At 38.3% G+C, this 23,494-nt stretch overlaps 1 protein-coding gene and 1 long non-coding RNA gene across 2 annotated transcripts; both read right to left on the bottom strand.

Annotated features, from left to right (window-relative positions):
* Nucleotides 1-36: 36 nt before the first annotated feature.
* On the bottom strand, nucleotides 37-2,420 carry LOC130463151 (uncharacterized). Its single transcript, XM_056832198.1, has 5 exons — nucleotides 2,323-2,420; nucleotides 1,493-1,592; nucleotides 1,222-1,386; nucleotides 344-1,090; nucleotides 37-255 (listed from the first exon to the last, which is right to left on the bottom strand). The coding sequence occupies exons 1-5, from the start codon at nucleotides 2,418-2,420 to the stop codon at nucleotides 64-66; spliced, it is 1,302 nt and encodes a 433-aa protein (XP_056688176.1). The 3' UTR covers nucleotides 37-63.
* Nucleotides 2,421-3,135: 715 nt separating this feature from the next.
* On the bottom strand, nucleotides 3,136-5,076 carry LOC130463901 (uncharacterized). Its single transcript, XR_008924119.1, has 3 exons — nucleotides 4,742-5,076; nucleotides 4,335-4,394; nucleotides 3,136-3,739 (listed from the first exon to the last, which is right to left on the bottom strand). It is a non-coding gene; the product is annotated as an uncharacterized lncRNA (long non-coding RNA).
* Nucleotides 5,077-23,494: the final 18,418 nt, after the last annotated feature.

Below are 23,494 nucleotides of genomic sequence, written 5' to 3'. Positions count from 1 at the left end.
CAACATCAACAGACTGGTTGTGGAACATCAAAATAAAACATCAGTCCATATATGAATGAATCATTATACTGCTGAATCACTACTAACACAACAGAAATTTTTGGTATTCCATCTCACCTGAGTTCTTCCATAGTCACCTCCAGCTTTCTTGTCTGCCTCTATCAGGGCATCCACATCAGATTGGGACCACACAGCCACCCTCGGCATAACATACCATTGCCTAGGAACAACATTCAGGTGGTCCAGGTAGAACACCTACAACATTAACCAACTTGCTTCAGAATCAAATAAGAGCTTTGCAAAATTATACACAATAAATAAAAATATTTTCAGTTATACCAACCGTCAAAAATAGGCTGCAGCCCCCCAATCCAGAAACAACTCCATGCTGATCAAACTGATGTGCAAACATTTTGCACCATATCTTTAGCCACTCTAAACAGAACGTGCACCAATCATATGAATTTGACTCCGGTGCTACCGATGCGGCAGGTAACAACCTTCCCGCCAAGGTAAACCCGTCTGTGCTTGGGCACAACACCAGCTCCAGTATAACAATCATAAAGGCTATTCTAAATTCAAATTCCTCCTCTCTTGTTACAATTGGGACAATAGTAGCCACCGCCTTACCCTGTCCATCCCTCATCCCAACTGCAAATTCCCAAGCTTTCTGAACAGAAACCCCACCACTATCCCCATACATCTGAACAATATGGTCTGCTATATTCCTATGGCGTGTGTCTAGGTTTCCATTAAGAGATGGTACAGGCTGAGTACCCATAGGCAGCCCCAAAACACAGTTAAATTGGATGGGATCCAGGTTGAATTCCATATCGCCCCCACCATAAAACACCCCATTAGCACCATCTACCCTGGTCACTAACCAGTAGGCAAATTCCGGGGACAGGTTGCGCAGTTTCACGGTGAGGAGGGCTCCAAACCCCATTTTTCTAACTAAATCCCTTCGACTGTCATCCAACAGTGACACCAACTTTGAAAACACCTCAATCCTATCATTCTCATGCATGCCTTTCCTCAGCCTGGTGGACACAACAGTCTCCGATTTCTTCACCTGAGCACCTACACTCAACTAAGATGCATACAACAATGCCCACTAAATCAAAACCATGTAAGAATTGATCATAAACATTTGTTCTGATTAATGTACTTTCAATCACAAAATAGATATCCATGAAATAGGTAGTTAACAATTCAACAAACCTTCGGTCTAATAGTAGTGGTTAAGTTATGAATACTAACGACGTCCTCGTCATCGTTGCTCTCTGTACGTGGCTCCTCCTCTCCACTAGTCTCCGCATCATAGAATTTTCTCTTCTTTCCACTGGAAGAACCTTCCACTGCCTTTAGTCCACATGCAGTTGTTCTCTACACACACAACACAACAAGTTTACTTATGTCTGAATATTAAAAATAGAATTGGATTAGAATTGGATTCTTCTATTTAATACAATAGCATTCTTGTACTAATTACCGTTCGTGCTCCTGCCCTTGTAGACACGCCATTTCCCTTAACAACGTCTTCCTCTGTTTTTTTCTCCTTTGGAAGTGGAGCATTACGTTTACCCATTTTCCTACAAAATTATAAAACTTAATGACTACAATAACAACGTAAACTAAACACAAGAAATTCACAACATTCAAAAACTTCACACTGCAATTACTTTCTTTTTAAAATGCACACATATAAACATCCACACATAATTAGACCAGTAATTAGACCCATTTTGGTACAAATCTACCAATCCAAATCTCATTTGCGATACCAAACTGTCAAACACTTTCAGTACCATTTTAGGATCAATATAAAATTATGATCCTTTTTAAAAATAATTCTATATTTTAAGTACTATTCTCCATATTATCAACACTATTTTTAACAAATTTCCAAAATTTAGGCGACATCAAATATACCAAATTTGTTCAAATATCAAAACCCAGTTACAAAACAACCATTATTCATACTCCTAATTCCACCAACAGCCTACAAAACCCTAAACAAATATTAAAAAACGATTATTAATAAACGAACTAAAACATGCAGCAATTAAACCAGAAACCCTAACTAACTGAAAGCCAGAAATTCTTAAAATTAGACGACTTTAACAATTAGGATTACAACCCTAAACCCTCCAATAAGCCTAAATACATTAACTTTTTAAAATTTCGATTTGGGTTTTAGGGTTTTACCTCTTGATGACAAATAATTCTTCCTCCAGCGCAATTTCTTATCACGAATTCACCAAATTAACGAACAATCCTAGCTCGTCTTGAAAATGGAGGTGTGAATTTTTTGCGCAGAACACTTTCGCCGCGAAATTGGATAGAAGGAGGAGCACAAATGGAACCTCGACTGCTTTGAAGGAGGAGAGAGAATAACAAGGAGGAGAGAGAGAGTACATTGTGAGTATTAAATACCTGAGCTCCTTCAAATTCAAAATTTTTGAAATCTGAAATTTTGGCCAGCAAAGCAAACGGACTCCGTTTTACACATGTGGGCCTCTCCCTTTATTTCGGTGAAAATACCAATAAGCACCCACTTGTGTCCAGATCGGACACAAGCCATTATGGAGCAAGACTTCCTCGTTTGAAGTCTGCCCAAATTCTTACTTGTATTTACTTACAAGTGTGTACACGAAATAAAAGTTAAATCAAATTAATGAAAAGTTCCTCCTCCGTCCCAAAATGTTCTTTACGTATTTCATTTCAGGACTTCAGGGTTCCCAAAATATTTTTTACATTTTCTTTTATATTATCACATAATTGTTTTAATATTTTATCAAAATTTATGTAAGGATTATTTTAACCAATTAAATTCATTGGAGTATTTAATCTCTCACACTTTTCCATTGAGATATTAAATCTTTTCCATTTTCTCAATGTCAGATTTTTGATAAAACTGAAAACATTATAATAAACGTAATCGACCTTGTTTAAATTAATAAAAATAGAGAAAATAAAAACATTTACATTTAAGAGATGCTTATCAAAATTACAAGATACTAAAAGTAAACAAACATAATAATAATGAGGACAAAAGGTACTTAACCAATCTATCTATACTAATATATTAAAAGGCGTTTTGGAGAACGTATACGTGTCACGTAGACCTCTCTTTATTACGCCACGTCACTACTAATTAACATCATGACACGTCATTACAACCAAAAAACATCTAACAAGGATCGAACACCAAACCTCTTTGTTAAAAGTTATACTTCTTACCATCTTAACCAACTACAACTTATGTAATATCTTTTCATATAAGCCTATATATTCCTTTTACAATAAAAAATACATTGAATAAAAGTGAATGCAAAAAAAAGGAATGATTACTTAATTCATAAATGTACAATTATTACTTTAAAAAAAGATCCGACTTTGTTTAGATTTTTGGATGTGGGGTTTAATCGGGGAGGTTGTTGATCGGCCACTAATCTGTAACGCCCCGACCTCTAATTCAAGTAATTAAGCAGCGGAATTACCTTAATTCGGCCGGGACATTACCGCCCTAACTCCGTCTTGGGAATTACAAGGCTATTATCCTCATAATACTTTTATTAAACCAATATAACTATGTTCTATATTAAAATTCAAAAGTGGCTTACATAACTTAGTAGAAAATTCTTACTTGAACTTAGTACAAATTAAGCTTAAACTAGGTGAACCCTAATAAGACGAAATCCTTGCCACTATTCGCATGCGTCGCCCCGGTCGGCACCTAAAACATAAAACAAAACGGTGAGCCGAAGACTCAGTAACGTACTATTCTAGTAACGTAAAATCATTTCAACTCATTTTAATTACTAAAACAGGGAGAATAGAATATCATAAAACATTTAATAAAACATCATATTAGTTTATTTGTAACCTTTTCTTTATTAACATGCTAGTTGTTGGCAAGTATAAACTGGTGGAACGTCTTCCACGATGGACCGGTGTCCATAAGAGCCCGTGCTCAACTGTGGGCATGTGCCCCTGGGTACATGCATGACCGAAACTGTAAACTGTGAACTGTAACCTGTGAACTGATACTGCCAACAAAACTAGGTCTTTCACTTTTATTTATCATGTTTTAATGAGTTTTATAATTCTCAATCTCTGTACTTCAGTTGAAGTAAAATATCTCTTGAGATCAGGTGATCAATAAAACATAACTGTTTCATGATTCTCATAAATATCATATAAATATGAAATAGTTTATAGCTCTTTGCCGCAAATCATAAAACACGATAAAAATAATTAAATAAAATGTAACGTCGTAATTTTATAATCTCATTTAGAAGGGATTTGCAGGTACTAGCAATAGTCGTTACCTTAATTTGTAGTTCGTTACTCCGTTTCCTCAACTCGTTCCTTCTGAGCTAGTCCGATTTCTTTAAAATATTGAATTATCGGATTTAGCATTAAAACAAGAATACTTTAAAAATTACTAATTTCTGCTAGAAATATAGTTATTAACTTCATAAATCAATTACCTATAAAACATTATTAATAAAAAAAAATGACATTAAGTCAACGAAAATATGTTGACAGTTGGTGAAAGAATACAAATTATAACAAATTATTAGAATAGTTAAAGTTTGTTTTCACAAAGTACTCCGTATTATAACGAGAGTAGTAATACTTGGGTACTCTTTAATGGGCTAAAGGCAAATGGGCCTAGAAGAGCTTATATAACCAAAGCTTCACAACAATTGGTCAATTGGTCGTTGTTACTTACCAAAGCAAAGGCACAAACAACAGAAGCAGCGCCGTGGAGCTCGAAAGGAAAACAGGGGAGGTGAGTCTGTTGGGCGGTTCGACTGTGACCGGAGTCGAAGAGTGAGCAGATCTGGGTGGTTGACAGTGGTGATTTTTCGATAGAAAGGGGCGGCAATGGTGGTTAATGTGGTGGTTTTGGTAATTTTTCAGAAATTTATCTTGTTTAAGAGGGTTTTAATGGTGGTTTAGAAATTGAAGGTTAATCTGAATTGTATTGCATTTGAGGATGAATTGACAACTATTTATAGAGGCCTTGGTGCTCTATGAATTCAACAACTCAGCTTAATTGTGTTGACAAATGGAAGATTTGGAGAATAAGAATTGCTGATTAAGAGAGGCTACTCTAGCTTTGGTCTTTAATTCTATAGGTAGGTTGATGAATCAAGAAGTTGAATGAAAAATGGTGAAGACACATCAAAAGCTCATGGTTGACTCTCATGGAGGAGATGACACGGTGAAGAGGAATAGTAGAGAGTGTTTATTGGTCTTTTGACTCAAATAGGGGCATTTTGGTAATTAGAAAATTTTCACATTTTTAATTCTCCTTTTTGCTGAAAAATCAAATATCTAAATAAAATTAAAATAATTTCTTAATTAATCACAAAATTTGAAAATAATATTTATCATTAAAACATTTAAAAATTTCAAAATAAAATATTCATTATTCAGGTTAAAGCTTAATTAGAAAGGCTAATTAAAATAATTAGCATAATTAATCAAGTTTTAAAATCTGGGGTATTACACCCTCACCCTCTTAGAAAAAGTTTCGTCCTCGAAACTGGAGCTCAGTTGGACTTGGTTTAATCACCACTCATATACATAAGCAATCATACATAAACATGGTTAACATAATCATTTATACTAGAAAGCAAGATTCGTACATCTTACCATTCTTAAGCTAACAACTGGGGGTATTTAGATTTAAATTGATCCTCAACTTCCCACGTGGCCTCGGATGTCAAGTGGTTATCCCACAAGACCTTAACCATTGGAATCACTTTGTTTCTAAGGCGTTTCTCTCTACGATCAAGAATTTCAATCGGTTTTTCCTCGTACGTGAGATCATTCCGCAACGTTAGGGGTTCGTGTGAAATCACATGGCTTGGATCGGGAACATATTTTCTTAACATTGAAACATGAAATACGTTATGCACTTTCTCCAAGTCGGTCGGTAAGGCAAGTCGATATGCCACTTCGGATACTCTTTCTAATATCTCATACGGCCCGATGTATCTTGGGCTTAGTTTCCCGGTTTGGCCGAATCTCATTACTCTTTTTGTAGGCGAAATCTTTAAGAACACGTGATCGCCAACCTCAAACTCTAACGTTCTTCTTCGTTGGTCTGCATAACTCTTTTGCCTTCTTTGTGCCGCTTTCATTCTCGATTGGATTAACCGAATCTTGTCGGTGGTTTCCTGAATCAATTCTGGTCCTATGACACGTGCTTCATCGATGTCGCTCCAACACAATGGGGTTCGGCATTTTCTTCCGTAAAGAGCTTCGTATGGGGCCATGCCAATGGTCGCTTGATAACTGTTGTTGTATGAGAATTCCACCATTGGTAAAAAAAATTCCCACGTTCCTTGAAAATCCCAAAATACATGCTCTCAACATATCCTCAACAATCTGATTAGTGTGTTCTGTTTGCCCATCAGTCGCTGGATGAAAGGCGGTGCTGAAATTAAGCTTCGTTCCAAGGGCTTTCTGCAATTCCTTCCAATATGCGTTGATACCTTGGATCGCGATCAGAAATAATCGAGCTAGGTACTCCATGCAATCTTACTATGGTATTTACATATAATTCAGCAAGTTGATCCAAACTCCAATTGTTCTTTATCGCCAAGAAATGTGCTGACTTTGTCAACCTATCCACAATGAACCAAATGGCATTCATTCCTTTGGTTGACTTTGGGGTAGACCTATGATGAAATCCATCGACACTGAATCCCACTTCCATTCTGGCACATCCAGAGGTTGCAACAAGCCTGCTGGTCTTTGATGTTCTATCTTGATTCTCTGACATGTTAAACATTTAGCCACGTATTCTGCAACTTCTTGCTTCATGTTGCTCCACCAATATGTTAGGTTATGATACATATGACAATTCATAAATCATGCGGAAACAACCATTAAGCCAGGAATACATATTATTTACACATAATCATATAGCATAATTTAGATGCATACTCTTTGTTGCGTGCCTTCCCTAGCTGCGCCCGAACCGAACAAGAACAAGTCTTTTAGGACTCCAAGTGTCGTCCCTCCGTAGATAGTCCACAGCGCGTCCGGATCCGCCTTAAGATTGACCAACTAGAATCGCCCTTAAGGTACTATTATTTTCGGCTAAAATGGGCAAGAGTTATGGCTGATTTTTCTGCTTAAAAATCCTAGTTTTGAATACTTGAAAACTTATGTATAAATAATGACCCCTAGGCCCTTATTTATAGAGGTATGGAAAAGGAATTGTAATCCTACTAGGATGTGGATTTGTTAATTAGAACTTTATTAGGACTCTAAATAACAAAGCAATTCTAATAAGATTAGGATTTTAATCTTCGCACGAATCCCAATAGAATTAGGATTTCCGGCATACGCATCGCACAAGCCGTGCACCCGCGCAGGCCTTGTGGCCCACGACAAGCGCACAGCCCATGTGCGGTGCAGCGTGCGCGCGCGCGCCCTTGGCTGGGCCTGGCCTTGCGCTGGGCCTGGTCGAGGCGTGCGTTGCGTGCGGCTCGCTGGGCGATGGCCTGGCTTCGTGCTGGGCCTTCGTCTAGCGGGCCTCGTCCGATGCTAATTCGTACGATACGCTTCCGATTAAATTCCCGATTCCGGAATTCATTTCCGATACGAACAACATTTAATATTTCCGATTCCGGAATTAATTTCCGTTTCGAACAAATATTTAATATTTCCGTTTCCGGAATTATTTTCCGATTCCGATAATATTTCCGATTCTGACAACATTTCCGTTTCCGGCAATATTTCCGATTCCGGCAATATTTCCATTTCCGATAATATTTTTCGATACGTACCATGTTTCTGTTTCAGGGCAACATCTACGACTTGGATAATATTTATATTTCCGATACGATCCATATTTCCGTTTCCGGTAATATCATCGTTTCCGGAGTATTCATTTCTTGCCTGTGACGATCTCAGCTCCCACTGAAACCAAGATCCGTCGATTCCGAATATCCATAGATGGAGTATTTAATGCCATCAAATACTTGATTTGTTTACGTACTATTTGTGTGACCCTACGGGTTCAGTCAAGAGTAAGCTGTGGATTAATATCATTAATTCCACTTGAACTGAAGCGGCCTCTAGCTAGGCATTCAGCTCACTTGATCTCACTGAATTATTAACTTGTTAATTAATACTGAACCGCATTTATTAGACTTAACATAGAATGCATACTTGGACCAAGGGCATTATTTCCTTCACAATACACTTGTCTCAAATCTTTGTACATCTTGTTTCCTCCCGGGTGAATCGAGTACGGTGAAGTATGAGCTTCTTCCAGGATTCTCTTTTTCAACTTTTCTTCATTCGGAACACATAGTCTTCCTTGAAATCTCAACGTGCCATCTTCTTGAATCACGAAACCTGATGACTTCCCATTTCGTACTTCGTTTCTTATTCGTTCCAACTGCAAGTCCTTTCCTTGTGCTTCCTTAATCTCATCGATCAAAGTTGGTCTCATTTCAAGCGTATTCAATTGAGCGATTCTTTGCTTCCTAATGAACTCAATTTCCATCTTTTGCAGATCATCATGATTCCCTCGGGAAAAGATAAGATCATATTTAGGTGAGATTTTCGGCTCAATGCATCAGCAACTACGTTAGCCTTTCCAGGGTGGTATTGAATATCAAGATCGTAATCTTTCAAGAGTTCTAACCATCTACTTTGTCTCATGTTTAGCTCTTTTTGGGTGAAGATATATTTAAGGCTTTTATGGTCGGTGAAAATCTGACAAGAGGCTCCATACAGGTAATGTCTCCAGATTTTTAGGGCAAAAACTACAGCTGCAAGTTCAAGATCATGAGTAGGGTAGTTCTGTTCATGGGGTTTGAGTTGGCGGGAAGCATAAGCTATGACTTTTCCTTTCTGCATCAGAACACATCCTACTCCATGCTTAGAAGCATCACTGTAGATAACAAATCCCTCGGTTCCAGATGGAACGTAAGAATAGGGGCAGTGGTGAGACGTCTCTTAAGTTCCTGAAATGCTGACTCACAATCATCACTCCACTCAAATTTTGTGTTCTTTCTAACTAGGCGGGTTATGGGTAAGGAAACCTTAGAAAAGTCTTGAACAAATCTTCGATAATATCCTGCTAAACCCATAAAACTCCGTACTTCGGGGACATTGGTTGGTCTAGGGCATTCCACAATTGCTTTTATTTTCTCAGGATCAACAGATACACCTTTATCCGAGATAATATGACCCAAAAATGATATTTCTCTAAGCCAAAACTGACATTTTGACAACTTGGCATACAACTGGTTTTTAATCAATGTGTCTAACACTCTTCCTCAAATGCTCCTCATATTTTTCATTACTCCCAGAATATATCAGAGTATCATCAATGAAAACAACCACAAACTTATCAAGGTATGATTTGAAGATGCGGTTCATTAAGTCCATAAATACAACTGGAGCATTGGTTAACCCAAAAGGCATGACAACAAACTCATAGTGGCCATATCTGGTTCTAAAGGCAGTCTTTGGGATATCCTCGGGCTTAATGCGAAGTTGATGATATCCAGATCTCAAATCTATCTTTGAAAACACTTTTGCACCTCTAAGTTGGTCAAACAAATCATCAATACGGGGTAAAGGATATTTATTCTTAATAGTAATCTTGTTTAACTCTCTATAATCTATGCATAACCTCAAAGTTCCATCTTTCTTCTTCACAAACAAGACTGGGGCTCCCCAAGGTGAAACACTCGGTCGAATATACCCCTTTTCATGCAAATCATCTAATTGTTTCTTCAACTCTTGTAACTCAGCTGGCGCCATCCTATATGGTGCCTTAGAAATAGGAGTGGATCCTGGAACAAGTTCAATACTAAAGTCTAACTCTCTTGGTGGGGGCATAACAGGTATCTCCATGGGAAAAACATTTGGGTATTCACAAACAATGGGTATGTCGGTAATGGATGGTTCGGGAGTATTAAGGTCAACCACACTACAAAGATAGCCAGTAAAGCCACTCTCAATCATTTTTCGAGCTCTCAAAGCAGAGACAATTTGAATTGTTGGTTTTCTCTCTGATTTTTGGAACGAAATCCTATCACCACTTGGTGTTGTAAGGGTTACCCACCGCCTCCAACAATTAATGCTAGCCTCATACTTTGTCAACCAGTTCATTCCCAAAATCACATCAAAATCAGATAGATCAAAGGCTATTAGGTCAGCTAGCAACTCTACTTCCTTTAACATGATAGGGCAATTTCTGTATAGGGTTCTACATTTCACAATTTCTCCAGTAGGAAGGGCTATATCATGAAAATCATAGCATGGTTTTAACTTTAAGCGTTTCGCAAATGATGGAGAAATAAAGGAATGCGAAGCTCCAGAATCAAAGAGAACATGGGCAGGTGAAGAGTGGATTGAGAAAGTACCAGTGATAACATTATCGTCCTCATCTGCCTCCTCTTGCCTCATCACGAAAACTCTTTCAGTTGTTCGTGGTCGTGGTGGGTTGTGGTTGGCGCTTCCTGTGTTGTTGTTGTTTCGTCCACGATCAGGTACAGTTGGCGCTGGTCCTCTTGGGGTTGGCGTTGGACCTCTTGTGGTTGGCGCTGGACCTCTTGGACAGTCTCTGAGATAATGATCAGGGCTCCCACATCGAAAGCAGGTGTTTGTGCCAGCTCGACACTCGCTCTCAACATGACTCCTTCCACATTTGCCACATTCTTGTGAACTATTGTACTGATTTTTGTTGCCTCCATGATAACTTTGTCCCTTATTTCCAGCGTCATTCTCCTTTGATTTCCTTGATAGCCTTGGTTAGGCCTCTTTGCTCCTCCTTGGTTATGATTATCATTCTTTCTCTTGTATCCGGCATTCTGTGATTCTCTGAGTAGCACCACGCGTTCCACATTAACTGTAATGTCAACCACATCTTGATAAGAAGCGAACCTTTGAGTGGACAACCTATCTTGGTACTTAAGGTGGAGACCTCGCTCAAAGCGATTCATTCTGGATTGCTCTGTCGATACTAGCTCTGGGGCGAACCTTGACAACTCCATGAACTTATTTGCATATTCAAGAACGCTCATCGTTCATTGTTGCAAGTGGAGAAATTCATCTTCCTTTTGTTTCCTCAATGATGGTGGATAAAACTTATCTCTCATTAACTTCTGGAGTTGGTTCCAACCAAATCCCGGCACATTCTTTTGTCCCTTATTGACTTTCCACCATAATCCTGCTTGACCCGTTAAATAAAACACAGCAAAGTCAACTCTCCATTTCTCCGGGCATTGCAGGGTTTCAAACAACTGATCAATGCGACTTATCCAATCCTCGAACTCAACTGGATCAGGCTTGCCATCGCAGGATGGTGGGTTGAGCGATGAAAAGTTCTTGAACATCGCCGCACTCTCGTTTTCGTTTACATCTTTCTTCTTCCGAGAATCTTGGATCAACTCGGCTAACATTGCACTCACGTTTTCTAATCGTTCCGTCCTTTCTTCATGACCTCCTTGAGGCTGTTCCTCATTTTCATCATCGTGAGCGCCATTATCGCGAAAGCCATCGTCATAGGTACCCTCAATGGTCGACATTCTTCCAATCATGAAAAATAAATCCCTTTTATCCCGTGCCTACTCTCACGCTCGTTTATATTCATTTTAACTTAGTGTGTTTTTACTCATTTTAATTAAGAGTTATCCTATAGCTCTTACTTAAAGCCTAAATTAATTTTAGCTCATGAAAAACCCGTGGGGTTTCACATGTAGGATTCAGAACTGTTGCTCTGATACCAAGCTGTAACGCCCCGACCTCTAATTCAAGTAATTAAGCAGCGGAATTACCCTAACTCGGTCGGGACATTACCGCCGTAACTCCGTCTTGGGAATTACAAGGCTATTATCCTCATAATACTTTTATTAAACCAATATAACTATGTTCTATATTAAAATTCAAAAGTGGCTTACATAACTTAGTAGAAAATTCTTACTTGAACTTACTACAAATTAAGCTTAAACTAGGTGAACCCTAATAAGACGAAATCCTTGCCACTATTCGCATGCGTCGCCCCGGTCGGCACCTAAAACATAAAACAAAACGGTGAGCCGAAGACTCAGTAACGTACTATTCTAGTAACGTAAAATCATTTCAACTCATTTTAATTACTAAAACAGGGAGAATAGAATATCATAAAACATTTAATAAAACATCATATTAGTTTATTTGTAACCTTTTCTTTATTAACATGCTAGTTGTTGGCAAGTATAAACTGGTGGAACGTCTTCCACGATGGACCGGTGTCCATAAGAGCCCGTGCTCAACTGTGGTCCTGTGCCCCTGGGTACATGCATGACCGAAACTGTAAACTGTGAACTGTAACCTGTGAACTGATACTGCCAACAAAACTAGGTCTTTCACTTTTATTTATCATGTTTTAATGAGTTTTATAATTCTCAATCTCTGTACTTCAGTTGAAGTAAAATATCTCTCGAGATCAGGTGATCAATAAAACATTACTGTTTCATGATTCTCATAAATATCATATAAATATGAAATAGTTTACTCAAAGCATAGCTCTTTCCCGCAAATCATAAAACACGATAAAAATAATTAAATAAAATGTAACGTCGTAATTTTATAATCTCATTTAGAAGGGATTTGCGGGTACTAGCAATAGCCTTTACCTTAATTTGTAGTTCGTTACTCCGTTTCCTCAACTCGTTCCTTCTGAGCTCTAAGTCCGATTTCTTTAAAGTATTGAATTATCGGATTTAGCATTAAAACAAGAATACTTTAAAAGTTACTATTTTCTGCTAGAAATATAGTTATTAACTTCATAAATCAATTACCTATAAAACATTATTAATAAAAAAAAATGACATTAAGTCAACGAAAATATGTTGACAGTTGGTGAAAGAACACAAATTATAACAAAGTATTAGAATAGTTAAAGTTTGTTTTCACAAAGTACTCCCTCCGTCCCTTAATACTCGCACCGGTTTGACCGGTGCGGAGTTTAAGACATTTAAATTGACTTATTAATTTAATGGATGTTAGTTGATAGTGGGGTATTTTTAATATAGTTAGTGGGAAATGTGTAAGAGGTGGGAATGGTGAGTGGGGGTGTGAATTTTTAAATGATTTTTTGTGGGAATAGGGGTGTAGGTGGGGTGAGTAAGTAAGGCCCTGTTTAGTTCACCTTATTTCTCCTGATCTGATCTGATCTGATCTGGTATGGTCTGATCTGATCTGGTATGATCTGATCTGAACTTATTTTTTCTGATCTGATCTGATCTGAACTTATTTTTTCTGATCTGGTCTGATCTGATCTGATCTGATCTGATCTGATTCTTCTGAATTAAGTTTAAACAAAAATCTACATTTATTAATATTTAACGACTTACATGTAAAATAAATGTTACACAAATTTATAATATTTGTTATTATTTACTTGAGTTTGCTCATGATTTAACTATTCCTTATATTAGATAGACCTATACATGATCTAGATAGATCGGTTATGATCTAGACATATAAGTTCTGATCTGGATATGATATGTACAGATCGGTTCTGATCTATACATGATTTGTACATATAAGTTATGATCTGGACATGATCAGTTCTAATCTGGACATGATCTGTACATATTAGTTCTGATCTGTACATGATATGTACAGTTCAGTTATGATCTAGACATGATCTGGACATGATTTGTACAAATCAGTTCTGGTCTGGACATGATATGTACAGTTCAGTTATGATCTAGACATGATCTGTACAGATCAGTTCTGATCTGGACATGATCTGTACAGATCTGTTCTGATCTGGACATGATCTGTACAGATCAGTTCTGATCTGGACATGATATGTACAGTTCAGTTCTGATCTAGACATGGTTTGGACATTATCTGTATAGATCAGTTCTGATCATGACATGATCTGTATAGATCAGTTCTGATCTAGTCATGATCTGTACAGATCAGTTCTAATCTGGTCATGATCTGTACAGATCAGTTCTGATTTGGTCATGATCTGTGCAGATCAGTTCTGATTGGGTCATGATCTGTACAGACTAGTTCTGATCTGGACATGATCTTTGCAGATCAATTCTGATCTGTACGATTTGAACATAATCTGTACAGAGTCGATATCTAGACAAGTTATAATTTGGACATATCGATTCTGATCTGGACATGATTTGTACAAATCGGTTTTGATCTGAACATATTAGTTCTGTAAGGATCGGTTCTGATGTAGACAAGATCTTTGCAGATTTGAACATGATCTGGATATGACCTGTACAGATCAGTTATCATCTGGATATTATCTGATCCTATCAGTTCTAGTCTGGATATATAATGGTTCTGATCTATAAAAATCATTTATGATATGGACATGACCTGATCATATTGTTTCTAATCTGGACTTAATGGTTTTAATTTGGACATGATCAATATGAATGTTTTGTTAATGTTTTTATGCCTTAAATAATAGATTTTAATTGCACCGACAACAACATTATTTTTTATTAAAGAAATAATAGTAATAAAATATTAAATATAATAACAATGATATAAACATATACCAATAATAATAATAATAATAATAATAATAATAATAATAATAATAATATTTATGGGGATCATTCCGTGTCTTGTGCTGGGATTGTGGGTATCAAACATCGACATAATGTTGTTCGTGATACCCTTTTGGATATTTGCTATCGGTCGGGGATTTCTGCTCGCAAGGAGGTTGATGTTGGGCTGACTAGTGAGAGTGATGGAGCTCTTCGTCCTGCAGATATATTGCTTTATTCTTGGGATGGCGGTCTAGATGTGTGTGTTGACGTGACTGGGTCTTCCCCTATGACGCAATCTGGGTTGTCAGGCTTCGTTCCGGGTCGGGTTGTGGCGGTTGCAGCGCAGCGGAAGCAGGATAAGTATGCGGCTCGTTGTAGGGCTTTGGGTTACGGTTTCTTTCCTTTTTCCTTCTCTTCTTTTGGGGAATTAGAGAAAGGGGCTGTTTCTTTGCTGAAGCGGGTCCAAACGTACTCCAGGGCTCAGGACATTGGGGCACGGGCAGCTGCCCACATTTTCAGCAGGATCGGGTTCGCCATAGCTAGGGGAGTGGGGGCCCAGATTGTATCTCGGCTCCCCTCCAACTTCTTGTAGTTTACTTGATCTTTGTAGCTTGTTAAGCTTGTAACGTTTTGGTGGTTTCCTATAATAATAATAATAATAATAATAATAATAATAATAAGCTGGTCTGATCTGATCTGATCTGGTCTGATCTGATCTGAACTTATTTTTTCTGATCTGATCTGATCTGGACTTATTTTTTCTGATCTGATCTGATCTGATCTGGTCTGGCCTGGTCTGATCTGATTAGATCTGAAATAAGTAATAAGGTCCTGAAATAAGGTGAACTAAACAGGGCCTAAATGTGAGAAACAATATAATATTGGTATAAATTTCTATTTATAGAAACGGTGCAAGTATTAAGGGACGACCCGAAAAGAAAAGCGGTGCGAGTATTAAGGGACGGAGGGAGTATTAAAACGAGAGTAGTAATACTTGGGTACTCTTTAATGGGCTAAAGGCAAGTGGGCCTAGAAGAGCTTATATAACCAAAGCTTCACAACAATTGGTCAATTGGTCGTTGTTACTTACCAAAGCAAAGGCACAAACAACAGAAGCAGCGCCGTGGAGCTCGAAAGGAAAACAGGGGAGGTGAGTCTGCTGGGCGGTTCGACTGTGACCGGAGTCGAAGAGTGAGCAGAGCTGGGTGGTTGACAGTGGTGATTTTTCGGTAGAAAGGGGCGGCAATGGTGGTTAATGTGGTGGTTTTGGTAATTTTTCAGAAATTTATCTTGTTTAAGAGGGTTTTAATGGTGGTTTAGAAATTGAAGGTTAATCTGAATTGTATTGCATTTGGGGATGAATTGACAACTATTTATTGAGGCCTTGGTGCTCTATGAATTCAACAACTCAGCTTAATTGTGTTGACAAATGGAAGATTTGGAGAATAAGAATTGCTGATTAAGAGAGGCTACTCTAGCTTTGGTCTTTAATTCTATAGGTAGGTTGATGAATTAAGAAGTTGAATGAAAAATGGTGAAGACACATCAAAAGCTCATGGTTGACTCTCATGGAGGAGATGACACGGTGAAGAAGAATAGCAGAGAGTGTTTATTGGTCTTTTGACTCAAATAGGGGCATTTTGGTAATTAGAAAATTTTCACATTTTTAATTCTCCTTTTTGCTGAAAAATCAAATATCTAAATAAAATTAAAATAATTTCTTAATTAATCACTAAATTTGAAAATAATATTTATCATTAAAACATTTAAAAATTTCAAAATAAAATATTCATTAATCAGGTTTAAAGCTTATTAGAAAGGCTAATTAAAATAATTAGCACAATTAATCAAGTTTTAAAATCTGGGGTATTACAAATCTTATGTCACCATCGTAATTTGATAATTACATCATCTCTACGTACACATATTTTTCTAAAAAAAACTCCGAATAAAAGTCAAAACTCAGGGCAACGCCCGATTTACATACTACTCCCTCCATTCCCTTTTGTTCTTCCCCTAAAGAATGTTGGGTGTGGTTTAAGAAAACTGAATCTTGGGTTTGTATTGGGATATGAGTAATGATTGGGTATAAGAATAATGATTGGGTGTAAGAGATTTTATATTTAAAATAAAGTAAGGAGAGAGAAAATATTAAAGAAATAAGATAAATGGGAGATATTTTATTATTAATAACAAAAAAATCTGTAGCCAAACATATTTCTTAATCTGGGTGAATTTTTGAGCCCTGTTTGTCTCGTCAAACTTCTTTAGCCAAACATTTTTCTTAATCTTTTAAGAAATCACACGCAAATTTCACATTAATCGTAAACAATTGAATTAAGCTCAATCACAAGCAAAATGAACTCTTAATCATAGCGAAATAGCACAAACTCATTTCCAACTTCTATCTGATTCTTTTTAGACATCAAATCTAGAAAATTACGAAGTATAGCCTAATCACACCTCATTCAATACAAAATACAGATCTCAGATGTAAAATTTCTTATAAATCCACAATAAATCTATTTAACAACATATCTGAAAGATTTACAACAAATCAACAAAAGATCCAACGAAAAGCATAAACCAAAACATCAAAATCCAAAATCAAAACCAAAAATTTGTATACCTGCATATTACATTTGACAAGGTCAAGAGGAGTAACAACCATATGAGTAAGACCAAAATTCAACCCAAAATTACACCCAGAAATTCGAGAAAATTCAACCCAAAATTAAATCCAGAAATTCGAGAAAATTAACCCAAAATTTCGACAAAAAGCAACCCTAAAAATTTGAAATATGAACACAAAAATAAATTAATACCCGATTGATCTCAATATCACGGATTTGAGGATTTAAAGGACAAATTCGACCATGAAAACTCTAGATCTAGAGTTTTCATAGTCGAATTTCACCATCTAAAGCCATAATATATATTCTACGGATTTCTCCAGAGGGTGGTGGCGGTGGCGGAGGTGTGGTAGTGGTGGCGGCGATCCAGAATTTCACATACAGATCTTAAGAACAGAGAGAAAAAAATGGGAGAGGAAGATGGAAAATGTAGATTGACTGCTTACAATATGCATATTCATTGTTGAAGTAGAGGTGTTTGAATATGCATTTCCAGGAACGACCAGAGAGGGAGAAAAGTGAGAGGAGGAAGGAAGGGAGAGAGAGAAAAGTGAAGGAGGAAAGATCAGAGAAGTGAAGAGAGAGAAGAGAAGGGTCGGTTGAAAAGAAGAGAGAGATGAAGATAGGGATGGGTGAATTGGGAAGAGGGAATGAATAAAATAAGGAAAGTGGTGAAATTTATGTTGGAATAAGGGTAGAATCTTAGGGTTTTTTTGGTAAATAGTGGGGAATCTTAGGGTAAATTGGTAAAAAAATATGGCCAAAAATAGTAAAGATTCAGTAGGGGAAGAACAAAAAGAAATGCTAAAAAAGGAAATGGAAATAACAAAAAGGAATGGAAGGAGTAGTTAAGTATTATTATGGGTCCAGTATAAAATTAAGCTTGGATCGCGTGCATAGAAAACTAATGAGTTCTTAACAAGCTACTAACAAGTTATAAATGAGTTGCTTGTTAACACTATCGGTTCGAACATGACGTTGTCCGAGTAGTAAACGAGCCTTAAATATTGTGATCAGGCTTAGTTTAATTGCTTAATGTAGTTCGCAAGCTGTCCGCGAACATCTTGACTCATTTGTAGCCTAAAAGTAGATAATACCGTGAATAGAGACTTTTTTCATTCCCATAAAACAAATAAAGTGAAATAGCGAATATTCGTAAATCAAAGAGACGACTTCAAGCAGAAAACAAGATAGAAATGGAAGGGATAGATACATACTAACATAATCCACGTAATTTATTAATGGAGAAAAGATATTAACAATCTATATTATTGTTATGGGTCGTTTTGTATGACGTGAGATCGACGCATAAACGGGTCAACGTGAATCAGATCGTACCAGTTAACTCCTACTTTTAGGGAGTCGTTGTGGCTGAGTCAAGGACAAATCAGTTAGAGAAGGTCAAGGAAGCGGTTTAGAAGATCGTGGAATCAGTTGAGCAATTCAAGGAGCATTACTAGCACAACTATCTCAACAATACTAGACTTGGAGTTCTGTATAAATACCACCATCATCCAAGACCTAAAGGCATCTGATCCTCTCCTATCCCAAGATATTACTTCCCATTATCTACCCTCCTGTGAGAAACCGTTCAAAAACCACCCAAACCACCTACGGTTAACTAATCATCTCCTACTTCTATTATCTTCCCGTATCCAAGTAATCAAAAGAGAATAGCAAGCTTTCCTTCCCTTCAATTCCACATAGATACCTCATTATATTCTCAAACTACTATTGTTTATTATTGGCCAAGAGACACTAAACCAAATACTTCCCCTAACCATAAACGTACTGCCGTAATACGAAGCTCATCCACAACAAGCCTTCCCCAAGCATATCATCCACTCATGTATTCCCTTCGTACACCCCGTTATCTTTTACCTATGTTTTACTATTAGCATCGTTTACATACTCGCAAATATACATTGTACCTGTACTCACCTAGGCTCTTTATGCCAACAACGTAGTGGATTGGTGGACTCATTGCCACCCGCGGTTTTTATCCCTTTCGGGTTTTCCGCGTCACCATCTCCTGTCTCGTCTCTCTTTATTTTCTGTCATTTATTTCCTGTCATTTACCTAATTATTTTATCTAGTCGTCTATGTCCCAACCAAAGGTCGTCCATACGAAATTTGGCATAAACAGTTTGGCGCCGTCTGTGGGGAGATGGCTAGATTTATCTACAAACACATATCCACAAATATTCTCTCAAACACAATATCCGACCCACTTGGGTTCACCAATAAAGTTGTCGCCAGGCTATGGATTGTTGTCATACTTTGTCGCCACCATGAGATGGAGCTACGTCAGGGCACATGTCGTCAACATGACAGGTGTCGTCGACGGGTCAGGTGTCGTCGACGGGTCGGGCGTCGTCGACGATCAGGTGTCGTCGACCGGTCAGGTGTCACCGACGGGTCAGGTGTCGTCGACGGTCAGGTGTCGTCGAAGGTCAGGCGTCGTCGACGGGTCAGGTGTTGTCGACGGGTCAGGTGTCGTCGCCAGGCTCGTTGGTCGATGGAATATGGAATGACGTCAGGGTACATGTCGTCGCCAGATCAGGTGTCGACATCAGCAGGTGTTATCGTTAGAAGTGACGCGTCTGAGTGGTCGAATTCAACCTAGATGATGCATATCGTGACAACAACGACACCAACGCTTGATGACATCGAAAATAGATACTAATATTTATAATATTCAACTCTAATCGTTTGGCCTCTTTTTCGAATACGTGACAGGTTTCGGTCTAGACGTCACGGACCATCATGCAGATGTCACCACAAACAAGATACAGTTGTCTCGTACCTTGATAAGATCTCGAGACGATTTGATCACTTGACGTCGCGAGAAGTATGGTATAAAACTCAATCCCAGTGATTTTAATTTAAACTTGTTAGGTTATGATACATATGACATTTACATAAATCATGCGGAAACAACCATTAACCCAGGAAACATATTATTTACACATAATCATTTAGCATAGTTTAGATGCATACTCTTTGTTGCGTGCCTTCCCTAGCTGCGCCCGAACCGAACAAGAACAAGTCTTTTAGGACTCCAAGTGTCGTCCCTCCGTAGAAAGTCCACAGCACGTCCGGATCCGCCTTAAGATTGACCAACTAGAATCGCCCTTAAGGTACTCAGAAAATTCGGCACTTTTGGGGCAAGATGGGTTTTAATTTTCTCTCAAAAAACTCACTTTTGAATACTTTGAAACTTGTATATAAATTATGACCCCTAGGCCTTTATTTATAGAGTTATGGAAAAGGAATCGTAATCCTAGTAGGATGCGAATTAATTGGAATTAGAATTCTACATGAATTCTACTTAATCAATTTATCCAATAGGAATAGACATTTAATCATACACTGACTCTTGCAGATTCAGGAATCTCGCATGAGCTCAAACTCACACACACACGGCAGCCACAAGGGCTGCCCACGCATGCGAGCAGCAGCCCGCGTAGCACGGCCCACGCAGCCGCGGCCTCTTGGCGCGCGCTGGGCCTGCCTTGCGGTAGGCCTGGCCGCTCCCTTGGCTGGGCTTTGTGGCGCGCATGCTTGCTGGGCGATGGCCCCGGCTTCGTGCTGGGCCTTCGTCCGGCAAGCCTCGTCTGATGCTAATTCGTACGATACGCTTCCGATTAAATTTCCATTTCCGGAATCTATTTCCGATACGAACAATATTTAATATTTCCGATTCCGGAATTAATTTCCGTTTCGAACAAATATTTAATATTTCCGTTTCCGGAATTATTTTCCGATTCCGGTAATATTTCCGATTCTGACAATATTTCCGTTTCCGGCAATATTTCCGATTCTGGTAATATTTCCATTTCCAACAATATTTTCCGATACGTACCATGTTTCCGTTTCCGGCAACATCTACGACTTGGATAATATTCATATTTCCGATACGATCCATATTTCCGTTTCCGGCAATATCATCGTTTCCGGAGTATTCATTTCTTGCCTGTGACGATCTTAGCTCCCACTGAAACCAAGATCCGTCGGTTCCGAATATTCATAGATGGAGTATTTAATGCCATTAAATACTTGATCCGTTTACGTACTATTTGTGTGACCCTACGGGTTCAGTCAAGAGTAAGCTGTGGATTAATATCATTAATTCCACTTGAACTGAAGCGGCCTCTAGCTAGGCATTCAGCTCACTTGATCTCACTGAATTATTAACTTGTTAATTAATACTGAACCGCATTTATTAGACTTAACATTGAATGCATACTTGGACCAAGGGCATTATTTCCTTCAGTCTCCCACTTGTCCTTAGGGACAAGTGTGCATTTCCTAATTCCTTTGTCGCTCGATGCTTGCTCTTGAACATAAGGTAAGAGTTGTCATCCTTATTATGTCCAGAGGTGTTCCTCGGTTTCAGAGTTCAACTGATCAAATAAACAGATAATCATAGCCTATGATTCATCCGAGCACGGCCATGCATTTCACAGTTTCTAGCTCTCCGAGTGGCCTTGTACAACTTTTAAGCATCTCATCCCGATTTATGGGAGGACAATCCCAATCTTGCGATCTTGAGATTAGACTTCGTTTGATAGGTGATTACCTGAGCGTTGCCTTTATAGCCTCCTTTTACGGTGCGACGGTTGGTCAACGTCAAAGCAACCAGTTCTCAAACAAGTAATCTCAAATCACTCAGGTATTGAGGATTTAGTGTCTAATAATTTAATGAAATTTACTTATGACAGACTTTCATCTCTTACAGTAAAGTTTCATAGGTCTTGTCCGATACTAGTCTTCCCAAAGTAAGTATCTATGCAAATGATTATGACATTGCCATGTCCACATAGTTCAAGAAACAGAACTACTAGTCATCTTGCATTCTAATCGTCTAACGTTTTCTATGCGTCCAATTTTATAGAAAACTCCGACTAGGGACCATTTTCAACCTTTGACATTCAAGTTCACTTGATAGACATTTCTTAGTCACAGGACTGGTCCTGACAGTCTATCTTGAATATATCGTCAAGTTGAAGGGACTCATCATTTAATAAACCACAAATTAAATGGAAAAATGAATTCCTTTCATTTATTGTGAATGATTAACCAATAATGTTTTACAAAGATTTAAACTCTAAAACTTTAAAACATTAAACAGAGACATCAAAGCCATTCTCCAATATGCTTGATTCCCATAGCTGCAGTGTGCGAGTTGTGCTTCGCTTGCGGCAGAGGTTTAGTTAATGGATCTGATATGTTGTCATCAGTTCCAATTTTGCTTATCTCGACTTCTTTTCTTTCAACGAACTCTCGTAGAAGGTGAAATCTACGAAGTACATGCTTGACTCTCTGGTGGTGTCTAGGCTCTTTTGCCTGTGCAATAGCTCCGTTATTATCACAATACAGGGCTATTGGTCCTTTAATGGAGGGGACTACACCAAGTTCTCCTATGAACTTCCTTAGCCATATAGCTTCCTTTGCTGCTTCATGTGCAGCAATGTACTCCGCTTCAGTTGTAGAATCCGCAATGGTGCTTTGCTTAGCACTTTTCCAGCTTACTGCTCCTCCGTTGAGGCAGAAGACAAACCCAGACTGTGATCTGAAATCATCTTTGTCGGTTTGGAAACTTGCGTCCGTATAGCCTTTAACAATTAATTCATCATCTCCACCATAGACCAGGAAGTCATCTTTGTGCCTTTTCAGGTACTTCAGAATATTCTTGGCAGCAGTCCAATGCGCCTCTCCTGGGTCTGACTGGTATCTGCTCGTAGCACTGAGTGCGTACGCAACATCCGGGCGTGTACATATCATAGCATACATTATTGAACCAATCAATGATGCATATGGAATCCCATTCATTCGTCTACGCTCATCAAGTGTTTTTGGGCACTGAGTCTTGCTTAGAGTCATTCCATGAGACATGGGTAGGTAGCCTCGCTTGGAGTCCGCCATCTTGAACCTATCAAGCACCTTATTGATATAAGTGCTTTGACTAAGTCCAATCATCTTTTTAGATCTATCTCTGTAAATCTTGATGCCCAATATGTACTGTGCTTCTCCTAGATCCTTCATCGAAAAACATTTCCCAAGCCAAATCTTGACAGAGTTCAACATAGGAATGTCATTTCCGATAAGCAATATGTCGTCGACATATAATACTAGGAAAGCAATTTTGCTCCCACTGACCTTCTTGTATACACAAGATTCGTCTGCGTTCTTGATGAAACCAAAGTCACTGACTGCTTCATCAAAACGTATATTCCAGCTCCTGGATGCCTGCTTCAATCCGTAGATTGACTTCTTTAGCTTGCATACCTTTTT

Source organism: Spinacia oleracea, chromosome 6, assembly GCF_020520425.1.
Source record: "Spinacia oleracea cultivar Varoflay chromosome 6, BTI_SOV_V1, whole genome shotgun sequence".
Lineage (NCBI taxonomy): Eukaryota > Viridiplantae > Streptophyta > Magnoliopsida > Caryophyllales > Amaranthaceae > Spinacia > Spinacia oleracea.
The sequence above is the reverse complement of the archived record's forward strand: the minus strand, read 5'-3'. Positions and strand labels throughout refer to the sequence as shown.

Coding starts and splice junctions, on each gene's coding strand:
- LOC130463151 (XM_056832198.1), bottom strand. CDS start 2,420: ATGTACTCTCTCTCTCCTCCTTGTTATTCTCTCTCCTCCTTCAAAGCA. Junction 1,593..2,322: donor TCCAATTTCGCGGCGAAAGT/GTTCTGCGCAAA, acceptor ATAATTTTGTAG/GAAAATGGGTAAACGTAATG. Junction 1,387..1,492: donor CAAGGGCAGGAGCACGAACG/GTAATTAGTACA, acceptor TTGTGTGTGTAG/AGAACAACTGCATGTGGACT.